We start from the raw sequence: 19,907 nt of genomic DNA, 5'->3' as shown, positions 1-19,907 counted from the left end.
TGGGCTAGGAAATGTGGTTCAATGGTAGAATGCTTGCCTAGCATGTAAGTAAGAGCCTGGGTTTGACTCACAGCACTTGGCAAAAAACTAATGAACAACCACAACAAAAACGGAGGAGACAGACGGGTGTGGTGGCACATGCCTGTAATCCCAGTGGCTTGGAAGGCTGAGGCAGGAGGATCACGATTTCAAAGCCAGCCCCAGCAAAGGCAAGGCACTAAGGAACTCAGGGATACAAAATGGTGCTGGGGATGTGGCTCAGTGGTTGAATGCCCTTGAGTTCAATGCCCAGTACCCTACCTACCACCACCACCAAAAAACACAGATATCTACAAATGGCCAAAATACTATCTAAAGGCTTCTTCTTCTCTTCCTATAAGATAAGGGGAGGAAAGAGTTTGCTGCTACAGAAAAAAGATGTGCATGGGAACCACTATCATCTTCTGATCTCCCTGGGGGTGGGAGCAGGCAATAGAAAGCAGCCTGCATCCAACCTGGGAGGCTGGGTGCTTTGACCTATTTATATCTCTTCCTTTCCCACTACTCCAGCTCCAAAGACTATCTTGGTTCATCTGACTCCCCTCATCATAGCCTGGGACCACTACTGCTTTATCTAGAGCAGCATCTTGTCACTGAGCATGCACTTACCTGTCAACCCTTCCTCATATGGAGGTTGGCCTGGAAGCCTATGGAGAAGATCTAGGGGTGGACGGAAGTGAGGGGGCCTCACCCTCACCTACCTTTTTCTGGATCTAAAACCACTTTAACAATCTGATGAAAACTGCTGGGTAGAGAGACACATGCCTATAATCCTAGTGATTCAAGAGGCTGAGGAAGGAGGACTACAAGCTCAAGGCCAGCCAGGGCAACTTAGCAAAACCCTGTCTCAAAATAAAAAGGACTGCAGATGTGGCAGTGGTAAAACAGCCCTAGGTTTAATCCTTAATAAAACAAAAACAAAAACAGAAAACTGATAAAAATTATCAATTATCTCCAAAACAAACAAAAACCATACATACCACAGTTTACCTACATTTCCAGAGCTTTGTCCATCAAGGAACCCAGCCCAGCTCTTGGTTAAGATGAGACAAGTAGGGTCTGGGGCTGTAGCTCAGTGGCAGAGTGCTTGCCTAGCATGCAGGAGGCACTGGGTTTGATCCTCAGCACCACATAAAAATAAACAAATAAAATAAGGCATTCTGTCCATCTATAACTACAAAAAATTTTTTTTAAAAATCAGCCAAGTAATTTGGAGAAGCAAGATGGAGAGCTTCAACAAAGAGGGACAATCCCCAGGTAGAGAACCCCCAAGACTCCCATGGAGGAGATTTCTGATCCCTATGAGTAGGGTGACAGGAGGGGTGCAGCCATCCATCTGGCATAGGTCATACTCACCCTCCACCCTCATCTCAACTGCTGGGATCTGCCTCACTTTCCTTTGAATTTATCTGTTAAATCTTTTCAGAGCAGTTACAAATCATCTCTTTGGTTGTTGAGCATTCAGACCTTCTTGCTTCCCATTCTTCTCCTAAACCCCTTCTGTTGTCCTTGTCTTTTTGGATAGCCATTCAGCCAGACCTGGCCTATTAGGACACACTCACAGTCAGATAAAGAAGAAAAAGTGAGTTGGCTAAGTTCCTGAGTGAGTACCAAACTCTTCAGAAAGGCCTCAAGTGGCAGAAGGTCTACTCTACCATGGTAGAGTCTAACTCGAAATGCCTGCTCCAAAGCCTAATGACTCTAAATCATGATCCATCATTTCTGCACCTTAACAAGACACACTACGAATGCTCTTCAGTTACCTAATTAGAAATGGCCTCCAATTCTACATGTAGAATAGCACTCAAGAATCTGTTAATCTAATAAATAACTTTGGCAAACAAAATAAAAGTGACTGGGCTGGAGCTGTAGCTCAGTAGTAAAGCATGTGCTTAACATGCATGAGGTCTTGAGTTCAGTCCCCAGCACCACCAAAAAAAAAAAAAAAAAACAAAAACAGCAAAAAAATAAAAGTGACTGACCTGTGTCCTACCTTTTAAGGGAGAAAACAAAAGGAAAGATGAAGCCAGGTACAGTGGCACACACCTGTAATCCCAGTGGCTCAGGAGGCTAAAGCAGAAGGATCACAAGTTCAAAGCCAGCCTCAGCAAAAGCAAGATGCTAAGCAACTCAGTGAGACCTTGTCTCTAAATAAAATACAAAATAGGGCTGGGGATGCAGCTCAGTAGCCCAGTGCTCCTGAGTTCAATCCCCAATACAAAAAAAAAAAAAAAAAAGAAAAAAGAAAGAATTGTCCTAGTTTTTTTTAAGGGGATTGAACATAGGGGTTCCCTACCACTGAGCTACATCCCTAGCCCCCAAAAAGTTTCTTTTCTTGGTACCAGGGATTCTACACAGGGACAATTAAGCATTGAGCCATATTACCATCTTTTTTAAATTTTGATACAGTTTCTCGCTAAATTGCTTAGGAGCTAGCTAAATTGCTGAGGCTGGCTTTGAACTTGTGATTCTCCTGCCTCAGCCTCCTAAGTCACTGGGATTATAGGCCTGTGCTCCTGTGCCCAGCCATAAAGTTCATTTTAACCAACCAAATAAACAAAAAACTCTTTTTACATTGCTTTCACACTAATTTAATTTGAACGAAATAAAATAAAATCAAACATTTACTTCCTCAGTCACAGTAGCACACTGAACCGAGTTCTGAAGGAAGCAGGGAACAAGTATTTTATACCTCTCTCCCTTCCCTACATTGGGAAAAGAAGGTGCTCCAAAAGTAATGTTGATCATTATACTGCCACCCTTGGAGCGAGTTACAAGTGCCTGCTGTGAGCCACTCATCTGAGAAGCAGGTCCCCAGCTCACAGCAGCAGCCCTATGCTCCTGTCCTTTCTAATTTCCCTCCAAATGCCTTTCCTACTTTGTCAGCCCCAAGGACCATTTTGTTCATCTGTCTCTCTAGAGCCTAATTGAAGGACCACTACTATTTGATTCAGAGCCACATCTTCCTGCCAAGCATGCACTTACATGACAGACAGTCTGCCAGTGGATAGCAGGAAGACAGGTGCCAGTGGACAGCAGGGAGACAAGGCCTCTGCCCAATGGAATTATAACATGACAAAATAGATGTTGCACCACATAATCAAAACAAAAATACATGTACACAGGTGTTAGGCACTGACTTGGTGGGAGCTAAGAAGAAGGAAAGTGAAGAGAAAAATAGCATCACACTGCTGGGATGTGAAAGTGCAAAGGGAGAAGAAAGCAGAACTAACCACAAAGCCCTTGTGAACATCTAGGATGCCAAAAGCTCCTCAGGCTTAGACTGCACAGCAAACTCCCTGGTAGAAATTCATTGCCATCTCTGTGATCTATTAGCGCCTAGGGCTCTTTCCTTACAGCCCACCTGAAATCTAGGGGCTATCCATCTGCCAGACAACTCCCCTTCTAGGGTAAATCTCAAGAATCTGGAACTATTTAGCATGGCATTTCCCAAATGCATTCAGCAAAGTTCCTGTCACATGATCCACAGAACAAAGAGGAATTCCAGAATAGACAGAGCCAGAGCCACATGGGTATCTTCACTGAGGGACTTCTAAACTGTCACTATATGTATACCAATGCATTTTTTAAAATTTATTCATTCATCCATTTAGTGATACTGGGAATCAAACCCAGAGCCTTGTGCATGCTAGGCAAGTACACTACTGCCAAGTCACATCCCCAGTCTACCAACGAATTTTATAAATCTGGAGTCAGAGATTAAGCCAGCTCTACCATTTAGTATTTCTCCTTATTTGATGAAATGCTTTTCACAAGCCTATCCTTACACTGCTGTTCTGTGGAGCAAACACTGGTTCAAGTATTTCCTATTTCTAGTGACAAGCACTGTGATCCACAGAGCAATGATCTATAAACTGAAGACCCCGTAACTTCTAAACACAAAAACTTTCTCAAGTGGTAACAAACAGCTATATGAAGATCAATTTCTGAGACCTAGCATCCACATATACTTTTGCCCTAAAAAGTCTTCAACAGGGGGCTGGGGATGTGGCTCAAGCGGTAGCGCGCTTGCCTGGCATGCGTGCGGCCTGGGTTCGATCCTCAGCACCACATACAAACAAAAGATGTTGTGTCCGCTGAGAACTAAAAAAAATAAATAAATATTAAAATTCTCTCTCTCTCTCTCCCTCTCTGTCTCTCTCTCACTCTCTCTTAAAAAAAAAAAAAGTCTTCAACAGAAACTTCTTTTCTACCTCCCTTTCTCACCCGCCCTTTTGCTACACAAAAAAAGGTACCCCAGGACTAGGCCAACACACACTCTCCTCCCCACTGCTTAGGTCAATCAGGCTGGGTAACTACAGCTGCAGGCTGTGCACTACTGGAGAGAGTGTGGCACTCAGAGATTTGCTGCATAGGCTGTACTCCTGTTTCTCTCCCTCTTCTAGGCTCTCTGCACTGGCAGCATTTGGCCTCACTCATTCAATCCCTTCCATTCCCTGCTTGGAGAAGAGAATACTCTCTTTTCTAGTCATGAAGGCCTTCTGCTTATCTCTCCTTTGCACCTCCATGCTTTCTCCAATGCTGTATCACCTGCTTGGGACACCCTCCTACCCCTTTTAGTCAGTAAGCATCCTGCTTGTCCTCCAACACTCTCAAGCCACACGACTCTCTCTAGAGGCCACTGGTCAATCTGTCAGTCCACATCACATAACTCTCTTTGTTGAGTTCCCCTTACACCACACCAAATGACCTTCATCTGCACTATGGTATTGAAGATAGGTTCAAATACCAGCTCTTGTGCTATGTAAAATAAACTTGGGGAAGTTACTTAACTATTCTGAGCCTTTGTTTCATTTGGATGTTCCCTGACACACCTGTAATCCCAGCATCTCAGGAGGATGAGGAGGAAGGCTGTAAGTACAAGGCTAGCCTCAGCAACTTAGTGAGACCCTGTTTCAAAATTTATTTATTTATTTTTTTATTTATTTATTTTTTTAAATATTTATTTTTTAGTTTTCAGCAGACACAACATCTTTGTTTGTATGTGGTGCTGAGGATCGAACCTGGGCCGCACGCATGCCAGTGGAGCGCACTACCGCTTGAGCCACATCCCCAGCCCCTCAAAATTTAAAATAATAATAATAATAATAATAATAAAAAGTGCTGGGGATGTGGCTCAGTGGTTAATCACCCCTGGATTTAATCCCCAGTAGCAAAAATGAGACCACATTAGGAAGCCAACTTAATTGTAGCCATTAGAACCCAAGCTCCATAAGAGTAAGGATTTTGTCTGCTTTACAAGCTGACACATCTCAAGGCCTGAAACTGGCTGGTGCTATGTACAGTTTGTTAACTGCATGACTGAAAGAATGAAAAAACCATGAAGTCTGATCTCATTTGATTTAATCTACTCTATAACCTTTAATGCTGGTATGATTATTATCCTCCTTTCCTAGTAAAGTAAACTGAGGCCCTGCACAAGCAATAAGTACCAGAGTCACAATCTAATCTTTCAAGGAGAAGGGTGAGATGAAGGTTCATGGTCTACATGGCTATAAAACATTCCAACTTTCTTTAACTGTCCAAACAGCTAAAAGGGCAGAACACAAGGTGGGGCTATAAAGATTCCTTCCCTACCTGAAATCATCCTTGAATCAGAAGTGATCTGTTTCTCTGGCCTGCTTCTGACAGCACCAGATACAGTAACCATCCCACCCTTGGCTGGCAGAGAACAAAAAGACACTACATTTTGCATGAAACCAGTTACTCCAGAAGAGGGTCTCAGAGCATGGGGATGTGGGATGGGCCTTACCTTGCCTTTGAACAAGATTACTGGGCAGACGAACCGTCCTCTGCACCTGGCCATCTTGCTGCGATTGATGAGGTCTTGCAGCTTGCTCACTTGCACAGTGCTCTGAAACCTAACACAAAGGCAAGAGGCAGGTCAGACTGGCTTCCACATGGGCACTTTGCCACGGGCAAAAGGTCTACATACATGTATAAGAATACTCACTGGAGAGCTAATAAATGCTATTAATTCTTTCTTTTTTTTTTTTAAAAGAGTGAGTGAGAGAGGAGAGAGAGAGAGAGAGAGAGAGAGAGAGAGAGAGAGAGAATTTTTAATATTTATTTTTTAGTTCTCGGCGGACACAACATCTTTGTTGGTATGTGGTTCTGAGGATCGAACCCGGGCCGCATGCGTGCCAGGCGAGCGCGCTACCGCTTGAGCCACATCCCCAGCCCCCTAATTCTTAAATTTTAGATCATTGATATATTAAGTTTTTTAGGGTGAGAAAAAAAGTGCTAATTGTAGGTATTAAAGTTATCCTGATTTCAGAACCTTGATGATTTAAAAAAAAAAAAAAAGAACCGAAGACATAATATGTAAAAGACAGAAATATGCATAGGAAATTGACAGATGACTATGTCTAAAGTGTCTACTACCTCACTTCCAGGGTAAGACCTAGTACCTATACACTCTGGAAACCACAAGGCCATAATTGTGATCTTTTAGGGAGCAAGATGAGATTACAGATCATGTGCCAGCCAGTTTCATTGCAACCATCTTTAAGTGCCCAAAGTGTCAAAAGGGTAAAAAATGCTGGGCAAAGAAAGCAAAAGAAAAGCTACCTATGGCACAAGAGATGTAATATACCAGGTTCTATAAGGGAGCTCCTAGAATGTGAAAGATTCAGGTTTAGAAATGAGCTCCAGCAAGTCACACTCACACAAAATCATATTTCCCTAAAATAAGGGTCTATCCTCAGTACCATCAGGTAACAGAGGTCCTAGATCAGTTAGTCAGAATTTCTGGCAGTGACAGAGACAAGAGGCAGAAAAGTTACAGCGAGAAGCTTTGCCAGCTATCCAAGTACACACATAGAAGGGAAGAAAGGGGCTCATATTCCCTCCTTAAAAGAGCTGAGCTTAGTCATGTGTGGTGGCACATACTCTAATCCTAGCAACTTGAGGGGCTAAGGCTGGAGTATCTCAAATTGGAGGCCAGCCTAGGCAACTTAGCCAGACACTGTCTCTAACTATTTATTTATGTATTTTTGTATTTATTTACTTATTTATTTGTTGTAGTTGGCACAGTACCCTTATTTATTTATTTTTATGTGGTGCTGAGGATCAAATGCAGGGCCTCACATGCTAGGCGAGCGCTCTACTGCTGAGCCACAATTCCAGCCCCAGACACTGTCTCTAAATAAAACAAAAAGGGCTAGGAATATGGCTCAGATGTAGAATGTCCTTGAGTTCAATCCTCAATAGTGCAGAAAAAAAAAATAATGCTTTTCAGACCAAGCCCTATAAGGGTTTAATTCCTTTCACATTTCAATCCTTCTAGGGATCCTTATGTGTTTGAGGAGGATTTAGTCAGCAACTCCCATATCTGTGGTTCCTTAATTACGTGAATCTGGATGCTGTTGAAGTTAATAAAAATAGTTTTAAAAACATTGCTGATTGGGCTGGGGATGTGGCTCAAGGGGTAGCGCGCTCGCCTGGCATGCGCAGGGGCTGGGTTCAATCCTGAGCACCACATACAAATAAAGATGTCATGTCCACCAAAAACTAAAAAATAAATATTAAAAATTAAAAAAAAAAAAAACAACATTGCTGATTGCCCAGGGTTGGCCTTGAACTTGTGATGTTCCTGCCTCAGCCTCTGGAGTAGTTGGGATTATGGACATGGTATATGCCTGACAGGTTGTTTGTTTTCTTATTTTTGAGTTTTAAGAGTTCTTTATATATTTTAAGAGCCCTTTGTTAGATATGTCTTTTACAAATATTTTGTCCTAAAGACTCAAATAAAGAAATTTGAGTTGGCCTGGAAAAAAAATGTTGAATTCTTTGTAAAATTGTATTTTTTTTTATTCCAAACTGTGACTTGGCAATATAAAAACTAACAAGTGGTAGGGTCTGAAATTGAAGTTAAAAAGAGGATCAATAATTTAAGAGATTTTGTCAGTATGGTGGCACATGCCTGCAATCCCAGTGATTTAGCAGGCTGAGGAAGGAGGATCACAAGTTCAAGAGCAGTGTCAGCAACTCAGGAAGGCCCTTAACAACTTAGTGAGACCTTCCCTCAAAATGAAAAATAAAATGGGCTGGGGATGTGTCTGAGTGTTTAAGCATACCTGGGTTCAATCACTGGTGTATATGTATGTATGTGTGTCTGTGTATGTGTGTATGTGTGTGTGTATATATATATATATATATATATATATATATATATATATATATATATGATTTTTAAAACAGTTTCAGTGTTTTGGAAAGGAGATAAGGGGGTTTCCAATGTGTATTTTTCTGTGAGGTCCAATTTAAGATACAACTTTTTTTTTTTCAGTTGTAGATGGACAATATCTTTGTTTTATTTATTTATTTGTGTGGTGCTGAGGATCAAATGCAGTGCCTCACCATGCCAGGCAAGCGCACAACCACTGAGCTTCAACCCTAGTCCTTAAGATACAATTAAAAAAAAAAAAAAAAAATATATATATATATATATATATATATTTATTTATTTATTTATTTTTTAGTTTTAGGTGGACACAATATCTTTATTTTATTTTTATGTGGTGCTGAGAATCAAACCCAATGCCTCACGCATGCTAGGGGAGTGTGCTACCACTTGAGTCACATCCCCAGCCCCTTTTTAAAATATATTTTATTTTATTTTTTTAGTTTTAGGTGGACATAATATCTTTATTTTATTTTTATGTGGTGCCGAGAGTCGAACCCAGTGCCTCATGCATGCCAGGCGAACGCGCTACCACTTGAGCCACATCCCCAGCCCCAAGATACAATTTTTATTAACTAAAATTTTTTGTTGTTGTTGAAGGAAGGGGAAAGAATGACCAACCTACAGATCCTGGGGTACCTTTGCAAAGTGCCTATAGGGTGGCACAGAGCTGCCAGCCAGCCCCAAGCACCTGAATGTTATTGTTCTCCCTCCCTCAGTGTACCTATGAAATAAAAAGGAACCTCAGTCTAACAAGACAACTGTCTCATTAAACTCTGATTCTAAGAATATCCAATAGAGCAAGTACAGTCCTGTACTTAGCACCCCTCTTCCCATCCACAGGGTGCTCCAGAATCTTTTCTCCACCTGGTCAGCTCTACCTGTTGCAGCTGCCTCTCGCTCGCTCATACCAGTAACTTCCTCTGAATCCTAAATGCCTTAAAACTGCGTTTTATTCTCCTTACTTCTCACTCAGCAAACCCTCCTTAATTCCAGGTGGAAAATACACCTGTTTCCCTCTCAAGGGCTTTGAGCTATCTTTAAATGTAAAGACACATTTTTTCTTCTTAGATTAGCTAATGGTTTATTTGCCTGGTTTCCCCACTCAAAGAACCAAAGCAATTTCTGTTCTCACAATAGTTCCTGTTTTTATTTTTATTAACTCTTGTCTTTTTATGGTAGTGCTAAGCAGTAAGCTGTATCTGGCACATGATACTCATATGTGAATGAATAAATGTAGACTTACATATTTATGTCTGCAAAATATGCACTGAAATTTCTGGCAAGATGTTACCAAGGAGTGAGGTTTCTTTAAATTTTTATTTTTTATTGAATTATTTATTTATTTACTTACTTACTTATTTGTGGTACCAAGGATTGAACCCAGGAGTGTTTAACCACTGAGACACCCCCTCCCTAGCTCTTTCTATTTGAGACAGGGTCTCATCAAGTTGGTGAGGCTGGCCTTGAACTTGGGATTCTCCTGCTTCAGCCTCCTAAGTTGCTGGTATTATAGTATGCACCACCACACCCAGCTGGATTTTATATTTCTTCAGTATTATTCACACACAAATAAAACTATTTTCAAGTAAAGAAGAAAAAGTTGTTGTCACTTAACTTCCAATGGCAAACCTTCACACAACAGCCCCCACACTTCCCAAACTATGTTGACTGTCCCTTCTACACATGCCCCAAACTTCCTGAGGTAAATGTTACTGCTACTACTATTTAATATCATTAGCCCCATTTACAGATGAAACACGTTACTATGAAATCACTAGCCCAAGGCCACAGAACAGGTAAACAGGGCAACTGACTTCCAAACCATAGCAGGTGGCCACTGAGCCAAGGGTTTTAGCCACTGTCCCCTAGACCCTCATCTGTACTTCCCCTTATTCTGGTTCTTATTATACAGTTACTGCTTATTTTTCTGTTATCCCCAGACCTAAGGGTAAGGACTTCATCTATCTGGCCTCTGGCTGGATTCCTGGGGCCTACTACACTGTAGCAGCTCCATGAACACTTGCTAACAATCACAGGTCCAGAGACCCCAGACCAGGCTTCTATTCCTAGACAATAAACAGAGTTACGGAGGTTCACTATCAAGCCCAAACCACTTCCTGAATCCAGTTCTACCATTTTTAACTCAGTCTAAGCTAGTATCACAGTAATACCAAAACCAAATGTAAAGAAGCAAACAATTCTAGTCCTTCCCCTCCAACAAATAGGTATCACCCCCCCCAAAAAATAACCTCAATTACTAGTGTGAGGCCTTGCAAAGAGTGAAAAGTAAAATCAAACTCCAGTAACTCCTCTAGAGTGAAGATGATGTACAGTAGTCCCCGCCTGGAGAATAAGGCTCCGCTAGACAAGGTGAGGGTGAAAGAATAAAAAGCAGACAAGCAGAAAAGGCAGAGCAGAAGTCAGGAAATCCAGCTTTTAACCCCATTCCATGTACCACCTCGGTAATCTTGAGCAGAGGCAAGTTGCCTCTTTGGGCTTCAACTTTCTCCTCTGCAGAATGGGCCAATACTGTCTTCTTGGGGGATGCAGCATAATGTATGAGACCCTAACACCTACCAACCAGTAGCTAATCAACAAATATTAGTTTCCTTCTCTTTAAGAGCTAGACTGAATCAGCAATGAAATTGTTTGCCTTCCAGGAAAAGCTTCTTTGAGGTGACCAAGACCAAGTTCTTCCACCTACTGTTATTTGGCATCACCTGGGAGCATGTTAGAAAACATCCCCACCTCAAAAGTAGTGAAATCAGATTCTGCATTGTAACAAGATCCCAGGGGTAGAGAGCTGGGCTTAATATCAGAATGCCATCAGGATAGAGGTAAACTGCCAGCCAGCCCTGAGGGGAGTAGAAAAAAGGGGAAGGGCAAGGTAAAAGAAAAGTCCTCATTGAGCAACTGTAGGCTAAAGGATCATAGGAGGTAAGTTTACCTAACTCTGGAAGGAGTTAGGAAGAGATAAGAACCATAAATAAGGGGCCTTAACAAAGCCCAGTTCTTTAGGACTGGAGATCCCCACAGAGGAAGGTGACCATACTTTCTATAACCTTCATAAAGAGGCCTTAATATATTCATTTACTTAGGAACCCCAGCAGACCTCATGAGTCGGGCACTCTTAAGAGAAATACCCACTGTAAGATTGAGGAAACTGAGCAGGCTGTTCCTCTGCTTGTAAGCATTTTCTGGTTCCCTGTGGCCCACAGTAGCAGTATTACAGCATGTAAGTATCTAGGGAGTTCTGAGAAGGCAGATTCTGGAAACTCTGATTCAGAAGGACCAGGGTGGCTCTAGAATCTGTACTTTTTTTTTTTTTTTGGTAGTACTAGGGATTGAATCCAGGGGCACTCTACCACTGAGCCACAACCCCAGCTCTTTTAATCTTGAGGTAGAGTCTCACTAAGTTTTCCAGGCTGGCTTCAAACTTTTGATTCTCCTGCTTTAGACTCCCAAGTAGCTGGGATTAAGGTGTGTGCCTCCAAGTGCAGCTAGAATTCGTACTCTTTTTTTTTTTTTTTTTTTTTGAAGAGAGAGGGAGAGGGAGAGAGAGAATTTTTTCTTTAATATTTTTTTTTTTTTTTAGTTTTCGGCAGACACAACATCTTTGTTTGTATGTGGTGCTGAGGATCGAACCCGGGCCGCACGCATGCCAGGCGAGCCTGCTACCGTTTGAGCCACATCCCCAGCCCTAGAATTTGTACTCTTTTTTTTTTTTTTTTTTTTAGAGAGAGTGAGAGAGGAGAGAGAGAGAATTTTTTTTTTTAATATTTATTTTTTAGTTCTCGGCGGACACAACATCTTTGTTGGTATGTGGTGCTGAGGATCGAACCCGGGCCGCACGCATGCCAGGCGAGCGCGCTACCGCTTGAGCCACATCCCCAGCCCTAGAATTTGTACTCTTAATGTGTGCTCAGGGGATACTGCTACAAAACCACTAACACACATGATCCACAAGTCCCGCTTTTGGCCTGATGATCAAGACCCTATATAAGCTAGTCCCTAAGGAACTTCAGAGAAATTCTAGTCATCCTTCTAATGGCAGCTGCAAAGGCTCCCCTACCATAAGGTCTTCCCAGACACACAAAAGGCAGATTCACCATTCTCCTTGGTTTGCCTACAGTAGCACTTTCAAGCCTTAATGTGTATTTGAATAACTTGGACAGCTTGTTATGTTGTGATTCTGGTTCGACAGACCTGGGACCTGGGATTCTACACTTCTACTAGGTTCTCGGGCCCACAGATGGCCATACTTTAATATAGAGAGGACTGGTTGCACTGTATACCATGAGTCAGCTATAGCATTCATCTTGATACTTTGTCCATACAGAAATATAAGACAGCAGCAAGATCAGTAGCAAGCAGGGAAGTTAGGAGAAGAAACTCTAGAGCAAACCTTGAACTTCAGTCCTGTCATTAGTGTCAAACAACTGTGACCATTTACTGACTGCCTATAGGGCATCTCCTACACTAGGCTCTTCATGTCTACTCTCCTATGAATTGTTATCCCACAAAAAACACTCAGGTCTTGGTGCCTACTAATGTAACTCTTATTTCTAATTCCTACAACAAACATGTCAGGCTTGAATTAGTACTACTTATCATCAGGAACTGCACTAGCAAATTTTCTAGAAGTTTAATTGGTCCTTGCAAGCACTAATTAAGATGAGGCAGGGAATTACCAATGAGAAAACTGAGGAAAAAGAGGTTAAATAACTTATCCAGGGTTAGCGATAGCCAGCAAATGGGGCATCCAGTATATAAACTCAAGCATTCTCACTCTAAACTTGAGGTTCTTAAGGGCTACATATGGCAAACACTATTAAGCCTGTCTTGACAGCACACCACCCACTCATACTCTTGGAAAAAAAAGAAAGAAAAGAACACCCAATTTGTTCAGAGAGGTGAAGTGTGATGTAATGTCTCAGGACAATGAGCTCTAGAGAAAGAGTGAGAGAAATCCAGGGTCATGACTCCCAATTCCTCTATGCTGTTACAACTTGCCAACTTAATTTACTGAACCCTGAAGTTATTCTTAACTGGCCAAGAATAATTTGCCAGTTATTCTTTTTTTTTTTTTTTGTACCACTGATTGAATTCAGAGGTACTTGACCACTGAGCCACATCCCTATCCCTATTTTTGTATTTTATTCAGATACAGGGTCTCACTGAATTGCTTAGCACCTCGCCATTGCTGAGCCTGGTTTTGAACTTGTGATCCACCTGTCTCAGCCTCTAGATCTTCTGGGATTACAGGCATGCACCACCACACCCGACATGTCAGTTATTCTTAACATGGCAAGAAAGTATGTCTGCCCTGCCCAGCAACAACTTCCTGTCCCCAGGGATGAGTTTCCAGGATCTCCCAACAAGCATACTATGATCACATGATGCTCACGTGTCTTTCTCCTTCTCAGAACTCTCATACTCCAGGAACACGATGTGTCGGGGATAGTGACCACAGATATCCCCATTCACATTTGGAATCACACTGAAACAGTAGTCTCGGCCAAACAGCTCCAGACATCTCTTCTCAATGCGCTCAACCTGCACAGAGGAGATTTAAGCATGAAAAAGATTCTGGTGTTCTCTGGGTCATATTTATGTGGTCCATTACTTGAGAGGTCACTGAGAATGACATGTGCCTCTGTGATTATTATTATTATTCAGTGCTATGAATAGACATCATGATGCTAGCTCACAGACCCTACATGTTCATTAACCCATATGGCATACTTCAGGAAGGACCCTAAACCCACTGATATTACATGTAAAAACTGTGCGTGTTCAGCATTTGGGGGGCAGGATCACAACTTTCATTAGCTTCAAATGAAATGACAACACATAAAATATATCTTTCTCAAGATTACAAAACCTGTCACTAACCCATCACCTACCCTTGGTGACAGATTATTCCCTCTTCTCCAGCTTCAGACTAGTACCTTGAAGCTCTAGTCCTTGTAATCAATAAGAACTTCAGACAGTGTCTAATAACACACCATTTCCTTATAAAAATAGAAGGCACAGCTCCCCCTAAGGCTGTTCACTTTGTTCACAGTTCAAGAAAGGTCCATTAGAGGGGAAAAAACATAAGTCTGTAACATCTCAAGAAGTTTACAAGTGATAAGAAGGCCTGGAGCGGCATCAAGCCCAGGTGCAGTGGAAGGTCTGAGGGAAATCCCAAGGGGGGAAAAAAAGAGAGGAATTGAGACCTTCTTTTGATAAAGGAACAGAGAGGGAGTGTGGGTTGTCTTCCTGCTCTATAGGGGAAGGAAAGGGATGGGCCTAAGTCATGCTGAGACCTTATAAGGAGGCAACTCAGCAGTCCATCTCTTGGCAGTCCATCTCTTGGCTCGGTTCTGCCCTTTCATTCTGACCTCTGACCTGGAGGAATCCTCTCCCTATTTTTACTTAGATGTGGTGGTTTTGCCCTGAACCACCCCCATCCCCCAGGCACCAGAAGCAGGATAATGACATTCCTTAGCTTTCTTCTAACCTTTGCTCCAGGTCCCTCAGCTCTGACCCTTGACCTCCAAACCCCTAGTCTCAAACTAAAAAGACCGCCTTCCTCTGCTCATTCGGATTCTAGTTTCTCCTTTTTTTCATTTTTAAGCCCGCCCCTTACTCTCCGGGTCCAGACCCAGAGAAGTTCCCTCTCTACCCTCTTCCTCAGCAGACAAGTCTCACTTCTACTTTCCTGTGCCCTCGGACCTCAGTCTTTCCTTTCTAACTTCCCAAGACAGGGGTCTGCTCCAGTTCTCCGTGCCTCAGTGCTCACCTTAGAACCGCTCGTCCCGCTGCCGTCCTTGGCCCGGTACTGAGTCCGGGAGAACTCTTCTAGCAGCTCCCCGAGCCCCGGCTCCTGAGGCGGTGGGTTGCCTGAAGAGGCTGAGGACCCTGCCGAGGCGGCGGCGGCGGCCCGAGCGCCAGCCATGGTCCAGCCCCACGTCCCCTCAATACGCCTCAGCCGGGCCCATGGCACCTGGCGGCACCGACTGCTACTCTGGAACCTCGCGAACCGCCTCAGCCGCCGCCTTCTTCTTCCACTTCCGGCCCCGCCCCACTCCGCCGGATGTTTACTCTGGTCCTGGCCAATCAGAACCCGGCACTCGCGCCTTACCCACGACTACCGGCCCACCCGTGACGCGGAGCGATCCAAGTGGTCTCCGGGAGGGGGCCGCAGCCACTCGCAGCTGTTGGGGCTCCGCCCCACGGGGTTTCCCCCGGGGAAGCCGGGCTGAACCATCGGGACTGCGGCGGGAGGGGCTAGTAGGAAGAAACCAGTAGAAAGCGGAGAAAAGTGGAATGAACCATTATAGAGAGAAGGGAAGGCACCAAATTAGCCTGGGCAACCATAATAGCAGTAGTAACTAATATCAAAACAGCATTTCATAAAGCACTTTTCCGCCACTGCTCTTCACAACGTCCTTATGAGCATAGTGCACCATATGGCCAACCACATTTTATAAAGAAATCCTATGTTGTGGAGGAATCAAGAAGGTATGAAAAGCGCTGTATTCTTTTCTCTCTCTCCCTCTCTCTCTCTAATGGAATATTTCAAATATTCAGGAAAGGGGAGACAGTAGTATACTGGAACCTCATGTATCCACCACAGTGCTCAACAATAATTGGCAAATGCCAGTCTCTCCTAATTAATGAATTCTTCCCTGTCAAGGGATTATTCCCCCCTCTTTTTGGGGGGGGCGGGGGTACTGGGGATTGAACCCAGGGGAGCTCTACTGTCTGTAGTAGTGGTCCACTTTATGCTTTGAATGTAATCCTTGCTTCTCTGCCACTGCAATTTATGTTTAAAATGGACATATTTCTTTCTCTTCCTCTCTCCCTAATCTCTCCGACCCCTAATCTTTGGGGAAACTGGTTTACCTTTCTTCCCCATTCTAGGCAGATTTAGCTATCCTTGAGTACAGGTCCACTATCAGACTTTAGGGATGATACCAGAAGATCTCTGAAAGGACCGCCTCCCAAATTAACAAGTGAATTACAACTCCAACAGAGAACTAGTGGAATTTAGCCTTTGAATCATCTCTTTAAAAGCCCCCTCCCTGTTCCTGCTGATGGGCAGAATCACAGCCTTTGGGACAGGAGTCCCTGATGTTTCTTCTTTGCTGGCAAAGCATTAACCCTTTCCCCTTTTTCTCAAAACCATGTCCTTATTATTGGATTGCCATTAGGGACAAGGACGAGCTTTCGGCAACACTACCGCTGAGTTTTGTCTCCAGCCCTTTTTATATTTAATTTTGAGACTGGGTCTTGCTAAATCGCTGAGGCTGGTCTCCAAACTGTGAGCCTCCTGCCTTAGCCTCCTGAGTTGCTAGGATTACAGGCAGCGTTCCTCTGTGCCTGGTTCTTCCATGAACTGACAAACTAAATGAATCGGTTTATCCTAAGACACACAAAAATAAAATAAGCAAAAACAAGTAAAAGGAATATATGAAAATATAGGCAAAATAGATAAAAAGAAAATTCCTCAAGCACAGAGCACTGGTAAGGACCCAAACACTATCCACAGTGAAATTATCCAAAATGGTCAGTGGCCAAAAATGGTCAGGACCAAAATGGTCCATTCAAAGTGACACTTGAATGGGTCTGAATTGCCACCAGTTGTCAGCAATGAAGTAAAGGATTTGTTTTATTCACTCAGGCAGGATGTTGATCAACTAATGCTTTTGCAAAATAACCGTCCCCAGAGTGGCATCTTAGTGAGCAGTATGAAGGAACTGGAATTTATGGTTCCAGAAGGTTTATTCACTCAACTTCTAGGTGTCAGTTTTTGGAGGGAAAGTTCCAGGAAATCAACTATTGCACACAGTTTTCCTGTGGCTATCAGTCAACCGATTATCAAGTGAAACTGTCAGCTGCCACTTGGCTCAAAGCTTGTTTTACTAGAGAAAATTCAGTATGGAGTTAGTGCTGTCAAAATACAGTCCCATTAATCATAATTAAAACACCGGTTTTTCTCAGATTCACAAGAGGCATAACAAGGCAAAACATGAATCATACCTGTCCACTGTCAGTCACTACACATTCCCCAACTAGATAATCACTATCTTGACTTCTAATAGTGTATATTGTTGGTAAAGATGGTGCCCAGAGCGCTCAGGATGCACTGAATGGCCCTCGAACCATCAACTCCAATCCCTGTGAATGGCTCGAACTTTGAATGGCGCACCTCCAATCCCTGAAGTGGCTCGAACTCTTGGCCAATGAAGAAGTAACAGCCTACTCGCCCTGCTCCTCCTCATCCCGCATTGAGCCCATAAATATCAACACCCTGTTCGGGGGTTCTCTCTCTCTCTCTCCACCCACTTCTTTTCTGCAACTGGCCACTACAGACCCGCTAATAAAATCTCAGACAGGTAAACAGTTGTTTCGGCTTGTTGAGTTTACAAAGCTTTTTCTGCCTTCGTACATATATTAGTTGTGTTTTTGAACTTTAATCAAATGAAATCATAATGTGTACTTTTTTTAATAGAGAATTCTTATGTAAAAATATTTCTGTTAAAAAAAATATTTCTGTTACTTGTACATGCACACAATTCATTCATTCATTCGTTCATTCTTTTATTTATATAAGGTGCTGAGGATTGAACTCAGTGCCCCACATGTGCTAGGCAAGCACTCTACCATTGAGCTACAACCCCAGCCCCATAATGTGTATTCTTTTGTGTTTAGTTATTTTCCTTCAACATAATGTTCTTAAGATTAGTCTATTTTTTGCATGTAATGGTAGTTGTTCATTCTCAGTGTTATGCCATTGAATAAAAAAAATGACAATTTTTTTTTGTTTCATTGCTGATGGACATTTATATAGTTTATATGTTTTGGGCTAATAAAAATAGTTCTGTGGGGCCCAGCATGGTGGTGCAGGCCTGTCATCTCAGTGACTTGGGAGGCTGAGATAGAAGGATCGAGAGTTCAAAGACACCCTCAGCAATGGTGGTGAGGCACTAAGCAACTCAGTGAGACCCTGTCTCTAAATGAAATACAAAATAAGGCTGGGGATGTGGGTCAGTGGTTGAGTGCCCCTGAGTTCAAACGATGGTACCAAAAAAAAAAAAAAAAAAAGTTATCTAGGGCTGGGGTGTGTGGCTCAGTGGTAGAATGTACAGCTGTCATTCAAGAGGACCTGCATTTGAAACCCAGCATTGCACAAAATAAATAAAATGAATGTAGCCCGGAACATGGCACACACCTGTAGTCCCAGCTCCTTGGGAGGCAGGAGGATAGCATGAGCCCAAGAGTTGGAGGGCAACCTGTGTAACTTAGCATGATTCTGTCTCAAAATAATAATAATATAATAATAATGCTCTGTCATTGTTACCGCTGTTGACCCGTGACGAGTCCTTGCTTCCCTGATGTTGAAGAATAACACCAAAGACGCACGCCGAGGCAAGGTCAGAGTAGAAATTAGAAGTTTATTAAAGGACAGCAGAAAAGACTTCTCCCAGAGGAAGAAGGGGATCCAAGAGGTGGAATCCGTGGAAGTGCAGTTGTCTCCCCTTTTTATAGTTCTTTCAGTGGTGGAATGTAGGTTGGAAGGCCCGAGGGGTGGGACACAGGTGGGCCAAAGAAGTAGTCTGAGCAGGAAGGACTTCATTATCACTTCTTTGTGATGGGCTATCTTCAAATCTGCTGGGGGCTATTCATTAATACTTCTTCCAGGTGGACTTTGGCCTAGGGCCTCTTCAGGACTTCATTAACATTCCATGAATTGTCCTGTGTTTTTCCTGAGTCATTCCCAGCATGGCCTCCATTTTAGATTTCACTCGATATTAGACCAAATTTACCTAACTACACTGGCTACCTAACTTTAAATCTGGCTTCATCATGATGGGCAAAAGGTGCGACTTACGCTGTCCAGGGGGAGAAATAAAGAATGTCCGCACGCTTCTGTCCTAGTCAATGCTTTATTCACTCAAATCACTCAATATAATTTCACTCTATAGGTTCTTAATCAAGAAAACGACAATCCTTAATGCTAGGCACTGCAATAGACATAATCAATTCACAGCAAACAATTCTAGATTAATTCTAAGTTCTGCAAACACATTTAATCATGAAAAGCTCATGACAGACATTCCCTCTGCTTGCTAAGTTCAAGTGTCAGATCAAAAGTCTCAAGCCTTATGCTTTAAGTCCAGCAGATGCACACTTAACTCAGACCACCATGATCAGGTCAGGAACCAAGGCAAGCCTCTCCTGGGGTGGAGCTGACGGCTGGCTGAGAAGGCAGTCAGTCATAGGGAGAAGTCCATTTCTCACCAGAGTTAAGAGGCTGCTGTAGAGTTTGAGGGCAAAAGAACAATACAGAGGTTTAGGCAGATGAGAAGAGTTGGGATGTTAATCCAGGTCCTCATCAGGCTCTCAGGCTTGGGTGCCTCAGTGTCAGCTGGCTGAATGTCTGTTCATTTGCTCCATTATTTATAGCAAATTTTGGAGCTTTTGATGCCTCTTTCAATCCTTATCAGCTGCCAGCAGGTCTCTTAGTGATGTCATTTACCCTGGGGTTAAAACATCTGGTCTGGTGGTCCCCACCCTGATCTTTTTGCCTTTCCCTCTTGGTGGGTGCCTTTCCCTCTTATCTGGCAAGGACAGTCTGCCTGAGACTTCACTCAGAGTTTGTCAGGGT

The 19,907-nt window shown here is 43.0% G+C and overlaps 1 protein-coding gene across 6 annotated transcripts in view; it reads right to left on the bottom strand.

Annotated features, from left to right (window-relative positions):
* The window catches only part of Mtmr14 (myotubularin related protein 14), a 48,143-nt gene extending 32,845 nt beyond the window's left edge, over positions 1-15,298 (bottom strand). For all 6 annotated transcript variants that reach the window (XM_077793423.1, XM_026383076.2, XM_026383075.2 and 3 more), the window contains exons 1-3: positions 15,036-15,298; positions 13,656-13,804; positions 5,813-5,921 (exon numbers count right to left, since the gene is read on the bottom strand). In XM_077793423.1, the coding sequence (XP_077649549.1) occupies positions 5,813-5,921; positions 13,656-13,804; positions 15,036-15,191 (414 nt within the window). In that variant the 5' untranslated portion in view covers positions 15,192-15,298. The remainder of the gene's footprint in view (positions 1-5,812; positions 5,922-13,655; positions 13,805-15,035) is intronic.
* Positions 15,299-19,907: the final 4,609 nt, after the last annotated feature.

Source organism: Urocitellus parryii, chromosome 16 (assembly GCF_045843805.1).
Source record: "Urocitellus parryii isolate mUroPar1 chromosome 16, mUroPar1.hap1, whole genome shotgun sequence".
NCBI lineage: Eukaryota > Metazoa > Chordata > Mammalia > Rodentia > Sciuridae > Urocitellus > Urocitellus parryii.
The sequence above is the reverse complement of the archived record's forward strand: the minus strand, read 5'-3'. Positions and strand labels throughout refer to the sequence as shown.